At 37.4% G+C, this 10,688-nt stretch overlaps 1 protein-coding gene across 1 annotated transcript in view; it reads left to right on the top strand.

The window, feature by feature from the left end:
• Positions 1-1,936: 1,936 nt before the first annotated feature.
• The window catches only part of LOC131066687 (S-adenosylmethionine carrier 1, chloroplastic/mitochondrial), a 145,817-nt gene continuing 137,065 nt past the window's right edge, over positions 1,937-10,688 (top strand). The window contains exon 1 of the mRNA XM_058001519.1: positions 1,937-2,136. Coding sequence (XP_057857502.1) covers positions 2,082-2,136 — 55 coding nt within the window. The 5' untranslated portion in view covers positions 1,937-2,081. The remainder of the gene's footprint in view (positions 2,137-10,688) is intronic.

Raw genomic sequence — 10,688 nt, 5'->3', positions numbered from 1 at the left:
TGAGGTCCAGTGAGATAGAACAAAATATCTAGTAGTTTACAGTATTTTGGTTGACAGATCATTTGTGTTGAATATTTTATGTTGCGGATCTCAGAGATGCATTGTGGACATGTGATATGCCTTATTCCAGGTTTGTGGCCTCCGGTGACGAGTCTTGTGTAAATTGGAAGATCCTATAGACAAGTTTTTGGTTAGAATAGTGTTCATCAACAATAATGTGTGGATATTCATTATGCGGATCTTGCAGATCAATTGGTGGTTTGTGTGTTTGAGGATAGTGAGCTGACATGTGGGAAGTGTGTGGACAATTTATTTTGGTCTGCATGATTGTTTTTGGATCGGATTGAGTCGACTTGAGTAACACGTTTCATTTGCATGTTATGCTTTTTTGGGCCGACATGTAATAGATCTAATTTGATGTTGCAGATATATATATGAGCGATTGATATGATCAATTTTGATATCGATAGTTATGTGTGAAGTGTGTATGAGAAATTGTGCGCAGTTTCAAGTGTGCGATTGAAAGATTTAAGCTCCGGAATATAGAAGAATATCAGAACAGAGCAGTGTTGCAGAGTAGAGTATTTTGTGCTTAATCAGAACTGTTTTTGGCATTTGTAGATGTTGTTTATCAGTTCAGACATTCCAATTATTATTTGTAATCTTTTGTAAGGCAGTGAGCCTTTTGGGGTTGTAGCCCTTATTGTATTTGAGCAATGAGCTCTTTGGCAGTGTGCTTGAATGCATGTCCATTCCCCTCATGTAATATTATTATACTTCTAACAAGGTATATTAATATTGTGGGTTTCAATCCCATTGTGGTTTTCCCCTTAGCCGGGTTTCCACATAAAAATCCTGGTGTTATGGTGTTATTGTTATTTTCTTTGTGTTTCTGCACTCTACTTTTATTCATTTGTATTAAGTGGTTGAAAGGACATATTAAGAATGTTAAAAATTGCATAACACTGATTCACCCCCCCTCTTAGTGTTCCTTGATTCCAACATTGACAAACTTGAAGTCTACCAACCAAGGAGAGTAGGTGGATTTGCCACTTAATGTTCTTATTTTCAATTTTCCCAAACAACCAATTTCACATATCTCTTAGGGAAGGGTCAACTAGAAAAATAATACTCAAGTATTTAACAATTGTACTTAGATTGTGCCCCAAGTCCAATTTGAACTGTATAATCAATTAAGGGGGTTGACACTCCAACCAAGGATAATGGACTTATGTTCAATAACCCTAGCACTCGAGACAAGACTGAAGACTTGAAGTCTGTTCAATAGATTCCTAACATTCTCATGGACTAAATCAATAAAAGAGTAGTGTCATTCATAAACTGAGAACTCAAAAGGTTAGAATCATTAGAGAGAATAATGCGCTTCATAGGAGGGGACAACTCATAAGTTCTCAAAATGTAATGTAGAGCATCAACAACAATTACAAATAATGCAGCTGCTAGGGGACAATCCTCACATACATGAACGCAAACAAATTTTTGTAATATATTTCAATCATACCATTTTTGTGGGCACATGATCACTTTTGTAGGTGCATAGATTAATTATATATATACAAATCTAACCCAAAATAAAACACAATTCATTTTTAATTTTTTAAATATTTGTTAATCCAAATCTTAAGATCTTAACATAATTAAGAATTGTTTCTCCACATTTTCAACATGAATTTACTTCCTCTAAAATCTAACTAAATATTATATTTAATTTATACAATTCCGTACATTTATTTCCAATCCCATTTATTATATATAAATTGATTATCTATCTGACGAGACTTTTAATAGGTATATTTTCCCTTACCGGCTTTACATTTAACATTTATATTTAGTAATTATATCATGATTATTACACCACACGCAAATTACTTCAGTTTTTTAGTAATATAAATTAAATATAAACATTTCTTTTGAAGATTTTTTATTTTGAATTATCCCCTGAACTACTGATGGTAGCTCCGCTCTCGAGTTATTTTTACCCTCTGGCCTGAAAGCTAACGGATAGCAGCAAATATCTATAAAAGCACACCTTCCAAAATTGTTTCAAGTATATTCGTGAAATGGCTCCTCCACTTATCGCCATGGAAAGCAACGAACCTCTGCACAATCGTGCTGGTATGTTTAAGCTTAGTTTCTCATTGAACGATTCTAGGTTGTGAGTTGAATCATTTCCTCTGTTTAAGTTGTGTTTAAAGCTCATTGTCCTATTAAACTATTTTAGGTTGTGGGTTGAATTATTTGCTCTGTTTAAGCTGTGTTTAAAGCTTAGTTTCCTATTAAACGATTTTACGTTATCGTTTGAATTATTTTCATTTAAATAAAATGTTAATGGAGAAACGGGTTGCATCAAGAAAATTATATTCAAATGCTGAAAGAATCGTTTATGGGTGAAAAGCACACGATAGCTCTCAATCCGGAGCTCTTCACTTTGATTATCGAGCTTTCATGACGACTTCAATTATTCGTTGAATATTTGTCTTCACAGTTTGTTTAGGGTCAGGTTCTTTATTCTCTTACAGAATGTTTTTTCCTGAAAATTTTCTTTGTAAGGATTAGGGTCAATATGGAAGTTCTGGAGGCGTCTATGGCACTATACCATTAAATATTTAACTCATAATTGTTGGGGACTGAACCAAAGTCATCATTAACGTATATAATACTGTTTTCATTGTTCTTGTTCTTTTTAAATAAATTTATGGCAAGGATACAGGGTTAGTTCACTCTTGCTTCAAATTGGATGCTGATGATTATATTGTTATTGTGTTTAAAACCTAGGACCTCCCTATTAGCATGCTAGGGCGCTTGCATGGTAAAGTGACCTGTCTTTTATAGTTCAGATTGTCGATTGTTATGTTAACATAAGTAAGAAATCGAGTTCTGCTTTGGTGTTCTATGTCCATCCCTAATTATAACCCTCTTATGAGAATATTTAGATTTTCCAAGATATCATTCAATAATCTTCGTTCATGAGGTACTTTCCATCATTTTTGTTTTCTTTAACTAACTCACAAGTCATAATTTACTATTTAGTTACGCTTTGCATCCAAATTGGCTCAGGTATTGGTTGGGCACGTTTTCAAGGTTCTGTAGATGATGTAAATCGGTAGTGTCAATTTCTGCTAAATGGCCATATATTGGCCATAATTTAATACCCAACATTTTTTATGTGAAGTAGTGATAGATAACCATATGTAAAATTTTACTGTCTTGCTTAGCAACATTGGTAACATTCCACAAAAGGTCTATACTATTACTTCTTCAGACATGCTATTGCTAGAAGTACGACCCCAAAAAACTAACACAACTCTGGGATTGTGAAAATAAAGAGATAATGTTATGTGCACGTGTTATTCTACTCTGTCGTTGCAACAGAATTTCTTTTTCTGGTGAGGCATATGATATAGCAGTTCAGCAAGCACAGAGAGTGACATATGATTCTTATGTCTATTGAGTGGATTGCCACAGAGGATTTTGAGTCTCTCTGACCTGCAACAATCTTCTTAGGTAGCACAACTTAGTCTACATTTCCCAAGCCCTGCTAGCCAGACTATTTGTGATATAATCTATTTGTAAGAGTGTCCCTATTAAAAGAAAAAGTGAGTATTCCCACAAATTGAGTTATTATAAGTTTATGACTTTGGTAGCTTTCTATTATTTTCAGTCATTAATAGAAAATGTTACTGATTCAACATGCTATGTATGTAATGTCCTACCCTCTCTAGGACACTAAAAGCTTGAACAGTAGAAGAAGAACACCTGCTTGTTCTTTAATTAGATTAATAATACTATGTCTTTTTGAATGTGATCTTTCAGAACTAGACAAAAGTTGCAGAAGGCGTGTTTTTTTGTTTTGAAGAGTCCCACTTAGTTAAGGTTTTGCAACATATATAGAATAAATAACCAACTGAAATCAAATTGTAAACAAGTCATTGAACTGCTGATTTTTCTGATTCTTGAAAGATTTACAACATATAGACACCATTGAAAAGGATGGCCAGCTTGTAGTTTGAGCCTTACAAGAATTCAGTTAAGCATACCCGATTTTTTAGAAGCACTATAGGTTGTGGGTGAAGGTGTCCAAGAGCTTGCTGATGACCAACTCGGAACTGAGTTAGCAGCCAGCCGATTCACTCAGAAAATGGGTTGTGGGTGAAGGTGTCCAAGAGCTTGCTGATAACCAACTCAGAACTGAGTTAGCAGCCAACCAAGTCACTCAGAAAATGATTTGCAGCAGCTCCTTTGGTGATGACTTCCCACTCTTTTGATGTTCCCTTGTTTTGCCACAAGTAGTTCACTAGTTCACACTAAATAAAATATGTATTTCCCCTCAAAATTGCTCTTGAATGGTATGGCCATCCATGCAAGCTGGTTACTCAGAAAATTGATGATGAATCATTTGAAACTCCAAAAATCCAGCACTGAAACCTCTTAAAACTTTCTTCTTGGACACTTGATTCTTTTCCAACTTGAGCATAGCAGTTTTGACCTCTTAAAACCCTTCAAAATGCCTAGGTAGGGGTCAGCTAAGCAAGCATGGAGGTCACTCAAAAATTCGTCCAAACACCTTCAAAAACTTTTTTTTTCTGTTGCATATTACAAACCCCCTCTTCTTTCCTGCTCTAACACACCATGTGCAGATTGGAACTCCTTGGATTCTTAGTTTGTCGAGAAAGGGGGCTGTTGGTAGCAAGCACCTCACTCAATTTTTTTGTAACAACAACAAAAACTATCAACAACTGATATAAACTTACTCAAATTTGCTGGTCATGATGTGACTTGATAACTCAATGCTGAAAATGCAAGGAAAGTACTCTCCTACACTCCAAACAAGCTGAAGTATGGGTCAACCTCTCATGCAAGCAATTCCTTCAGATTTCAACTAGCAAAAAGTCTTCTAGAACTGATTTCGTTGTAGCCCAACTGAGATCCCTGAAGTAGAATCTCTTTGCACACTCTTGGCTAGTCTTTCACAAGTGCAAGTGTGTAAGAACAATGGAGGTTTCCGTCTCCAAGGTCTTCAAAACCCTAAGGTTGATAAGCTTCACAAGGAGGAAGAAACAATTTCAGCAAAAACATGAATAGAAATGAGTCTCCAATGACCTTTAAAAACCTTTCCTCAAGTTGCCCTAATTAGGGTTGAAACCCTAACACCTCAATCAAATTTGATGAATTAAATAAAAGTTACTTTATCCTCATAACAATTCTCCTACTTAGGACATACACATTATGTTATATGTTTTGTCCACTTATACTAACCTTTTATCTCTCTCTTCCCCATTCACTCTCTCACTAGGAATAGGTACATAGGAAAGGTGAAACGCAATAGTATAAATATGTTTTAAGTTACCCAAGGAGTGATTATAAAGTAATATGCATCAAATTTAAGATCTCTTTTAATTTGCTTTTTTTCTCTCCTCATGGATACCTGGCAAGGAAGCACCTCACTCTCTCTCTAGACTCATATATGCCTTTGAAGGAGATATTCTAGGGTTTAATGCAGTTTTAGACTGGCGACTTGGAGATAACAATACTGTCGACTAATTCCACCCATGTTTACCCTAAATTTCTCTCTGAAATAGGAGAAAATCACTAGTCTAGTGTCCTCTGCTCGTCCTTATCAGTCTACAAGGACTTTTTTAATAGATTGATCCTGATTTGTTGATTCTGGCTAAGAAGGGGACATTACAGTCCGCCCTTCCCAAGATTGCTTGTCCACAAGCAATGCTAATGCAATCTTGGAATCAATTGCTTGAAACTAACTAAAAACATGAATGATCTCAGTGTCCCAGATCATCCATAGGAAGAATCCACCATGCTGACGCTGCACCACTCTGATATAAATATCAATATGCCCTGAATTGAGAGGCAACTCTTTCTGATCCCAAAGAAATAGTGCACTGAATATGCCAATGCTAGGATCCCAAATCAATATGCTGTCATATCCATCAATTATAGGAAGATAGAAATGTCTTGAAGAGCTATTAACATACAACTCTTCAACTCCGGTTGATCTCTTATGGATATGAAAAATCTCCATCATAGGTGCAATAAAGGACATAGTGGTCCATCCTATGCTGCTGTTGTAGACTAGGATAGCTCCCATAAATCTGAAAATCAGACCTATGATGATATAAGGGGTACCTCTAATGAACAATGATGATAGTATTTCATCGTTAAGTCATCATCCAATGGTCAAGAAATGACCCATGTTCTTCCCAAGCACCCAAACAGATTCTGTCCTCCAAGTTTCTTCTAGATAATCAATGTATAAAAGTATAGGACAGTCATTTCTTTTTAATATATGAAGTCATGAACCATGGATTTGGACTGAATCTTTAAGCTGCTCATGCTCATACTCATTCCAAGCACCGAAGTCCAACTGAAGCACAAACATTTGCAATTCAAAACCAGGTTTCATCATAGTATCCTTATGCTTAAGTTTTTACATCAACTGAAGCTTAATTTCCCAAAATCCATGTCAATCAAAAATCAAAGTCTCCACAATATTCGCCTCAAGTCCTAATATTAGGACAGCTGCATGTTCCGTCTGATAGTGATCAACATGAAGGGATTGTGTCAAGGAATAAGAAGACTTATAAATGAGTCCAAAATTGTTTGGACTCCCTGTTAGATCTGATTTGTGCTTAACCTCTTCTTTTCGTGAAGGCAAGCTATTACTAGCTGGCTCATAACATGTAGACACAATCTTTTCTTGCCCCATCATGGTTGTGTTTTCATGCAATTTTCCAAATGGCATGTCATAATAACGTCATGTCTAGAATCATGAGCACAATATTAATCTTTTGATTCACTCCTTATTTCTTGTTTGCAAAATTCTGATTGCCTTCTACGCTTTGTTGTCATAGGAAGTTTATTCAACCTTTGCTCATCATCTATAATATCTCTCCTTTGTTGTTTTGCATGATTTAGGTGGTTGACTGATCTTTTGCCTTTTTGAAGGTGCTGTCTTGCATGGACAGCCAACAACTTAGACTCCTTAAGTCTCTCCATCCACCCACTATATAAACTTGGAGTATTTTTTACATTGTCCATGCTATGATGAATAAAATCAGACCTTTTGTAGAGTGGACCTGAATCAGAAGCATCATGTTTGTCTCTTGAATCATAAGAGACATCATTAGGGGGTTCAACATCACTTACATCTTCATGCTGGAATCCATAATGCATGTCATATCCCAAGTCATTTCCCGGATCCCATACCTTGCTATCTCCAACCAGCTTGTGCACATCTGATTGGGCTTCATTCTTAATTATCATAAGAGGCTCATCCAATGTAGTCACTTCAGTTCTTCACATCCAATCATTAAATAAACTTTGGTCCCCTTTTTATCTTCCAAGCTGTGATAGATAAAATCGGACTTTTTGTAGATTGGATATATTTTAAGAACATAATGTCCAATCCTTGAATCTTGAGAATCCTCAATAAGAGACTCAATAACCCTAACATCTTTGTGTTTTAAGATTGTCATCTCATGATTGCCAGGAGATATGTGACTGCTGTTGTAACTCAGAAAATCATAGTTTGTCCTATTTCTTGGTGTAGAGTTATCAACGCTGTCAAATATCCTTTCTTCCATGTGAGGTGTCAAATATCCTTTCTTCCATGTGAGGTGTCAAATATCCTTTCTTCCATGTGAAGAGGATGACCATTGGTGAGTGCTGTCTCATGAGACATTTCCATGTGAAATTCAAGCATATTATCCATCATAATTGTTGTCACATGGCTGTAGGTGTAATCTTCATTAGTTTCTGATAGTTTTTCCATAAAATGCTGATCCAACTCATCTTCCTTAATGACATCTCTTTCAGATTTTAAAGCCTTATCATTAGATGTTGATCCATAAGGAATATTTTCTGTTATATCGTTTTCCTCATGGCTGCAAACTCCATTTCTGCTTTCATCTTGTTGTGACGTATTCACACATCGCCCCATTGCAAATGGGGACCCCTACTTTTTTTTGCTTTCTGGGGTTTGTTTTCTAGGTGTTTAAGGTTTGTCTGTTAGCCTTTGCATTTTGAGTGTCGCCAGGGAATCGATAGGATGGTAGGCTTTGCTTGAGCCAGGGGAGTCAGCCGGTGCCCCAGAATTAGGGTTTCTTTGAGAGTCTTCCTTAGGGCCTGGTTTTGCCCTTGTTGCTAATTGTGTCTTGCTTGGTGAGTGAGTATCATCCTTGAAGGTCTGAGTTAGGTCGAGTTGGTGAGTAATGAAGTTTGGAATGTCATCCTGATCTTCAAATGCCCTGAAATTTGGCTAAGTCTGGAATGCCCTGATCCTGAAATTTGGCTAAGTCTGGAATGTCCTGATCCTGAAATTTGACTAAGTCTGGAAAACTGAAGAATCCTCCAAAAACTAGATTTTGCAATATAACTCTTGGAGGTCCGAAACCACTCTCAAACATCTTGAAAGTATATATGGAATATAACTTAAAGTATAAGAAATTTCTTATGCTTAAATGTTATTTTCCATAAAATGATCCTGATGGAGAGTTCAAAATGTCAAATTTCGCTCCTGACCCTTCCAAAGGGTCCAGAGCGAAATTCTCCATAGGACATTCTACTTTGACCAAAACCTAGAACTAATGCATTCCTAGGCTTGAATGAAGGCAAAAATGCTTGTTTGAATGAAGAAATGTGAAAATGAAGTTAGGATCTTGGCCAAAATCATGATTTTCGCTCCTGACCCTTCCAAAGGGTCCAGAGCGAAAATCTTTGTGCACCTCAATTTATCACTTGTCAAGACCAATTTCATAGTTCCTTAGGCATGTTTGGGGGTGTCTTGACATGTTCTAACTTTAGGAGGTGAGTGAAGGTGGATGAGGTGAAGATTTTAGCCAAGAGTGAGAATTTCGCTCCTGACTCTTCCAAAGGGTCCAGAGCGAAATTCTTGAAAACACTCATTTTCCCCTTTGCTAAAGTCAAGACCGAGATGGAGATGAAAGGAGAGTAGTCTATGTTTGCCTCCCAAAGAAAATTAGAGTTGAAAAAAGCAAGAATCAAGGTCAAATCATGATTTTCGCTCCTGACCCTTCCAAAGGGTCCAGAGCGAAAATCCTTGTAGCTCTTATTTCCTTCTTTGTTTTGGCTAGGTGTTGGCGTGATGTAGGATAAATTGGTATGTTCTTGCCTTGGGAGGGAGTTGGACACTTTGAAAGATGGACGATTTTAGCCAAAAAGTGAATTTCGCTCCTGACCCTTCCAAAGGGTCCAGAGCGAAATTCATCATAAACCTTTTTTGCTCCCTTGTTTGAGCTTGAAACCTTGTCCCTTAGGTGGAAAATGATCTAAGTTTGCCTCTTGAGGTGATTTTGAGTTGGAGAAGTGAAGAATCAAGCCCAAATCATGATTTTCGCTCCTGACCCTTCCAAAGGGTCCAGAGCGAAAATCCTCCTAGACCTCATTTCCTTCCCTATTTGACCAAATTGTGATGTCCAAAGCATGTTGAAAGGGGAAATGGACATGATCTTGCCTTTGAGAGTGTTTGGAAGTTGTGAGGAATGAGGGTTTTAGCCAAGAAAGGAATTTTCGCTCCTGACCCTTCCAAAGGGTCTAGGGCAAAATTCCTTACAAGCCTACTTTTTGACCTTTCTTAGGCCTAAAACCTTGTTCCTAGGGCGAAGAGAGATGAGATTTTACCTTGCAATGAAGTTTCAAGTTGAAAGAATGATGATTTTTGGTCAAGAATGAGATTTTCGCTCCTGACCCTTCCAAAGGGTCCAGAGCGAATTTTCTCTAAATCACCTTTTTTTCCAATTTTGTGCCAAGCCAAGTGCTGACTAGGGCGAGTTTTGATGGGAGAGGTCCTCAGGAATGACTTTGACTTAGCAATGATTATCAAACTTGAAGGAATTGAGCCAAAAAGTGATTTTCGCTCCTGACCCTTCCAAAGGGTCCAGAGCGAAAATCTTAAAACCACCTATTTTCCTTGCAAGTCTAGTCAAACGTTAGGTTTTCATGGCTTGGATGGGTGCGAGGAGACATGTTCTTGCCTTTTGAAGTTAATTGGTGTTGAAAAATGATGGAAATTAGCCCAAACCAAGGATTTCGCTCCTGACCCTTCCAAAGGGTCCAGAGCGAAAATCCTAGGATCACCTACTTTCTTTGCAAGACAAGTTAAAATTTTGATTTTTATGGCCTAGATAGGAGTGAGGCAATGTGTCCTTAGTCTTGGAGGTGAATTGAAGTTGAAAGGATGGAGGAACATGCTCAAAACTTGAAAATCGCTCCTAACCCTTCCAAAGGGTCCAGAGCGAAATTCTGGATAGGTCCTGTCCCTGGCTAGTTTTTTTGAGCGAATTCTCCTTTTTGGGCCTTGTGAAGATCGAACCAATGTTGCCAAGTTAAGTGGGTTCAATATGGGGGATTCCAGATGAAGTGAAGTGAAGAAAGTGAAATATAGTGTGAATAGGCAAGCAAAAAGTGAATTTCGCTCCTGACCCTTCCAAAGGGTCTAGAGCGAAATTCATCAAAGTCACTATTTCCTCTTTGTGTCAAGACAAGATTTTGATTCCTAAGGCATGAAAAGACTGGAGAGAGGTTGTTTAAGCCTTGCAAGATGAGTTGAAGTGAAGGAAAACAACCAAAGAGAGAAATTCGCTCCCGACCCTTCCAAAGGGTCCAAGGCGAAATTCTCTAAATTAACCATTTTT

The sequence above is a fragment of the Cryptomeria japonica genome, chromosome 3 (genome assembly GCF_030272615.1).
Source record: "Cryptomeria japonica chromosome 3, Sugi_1.0, whole genome shotgun sequence".
Taxonomy (NCBI): Eukaryota; Viridiplantae; Streptophyta; class Pinopsida; order Cupressales; family Cupressaceae; genus Cryptomeria; species Cryptomeria japonica.
Note: the sequence above shows the minus strand (reverse complement) of the source record. Positions and strands in the feature narration are given on the sequence as shown.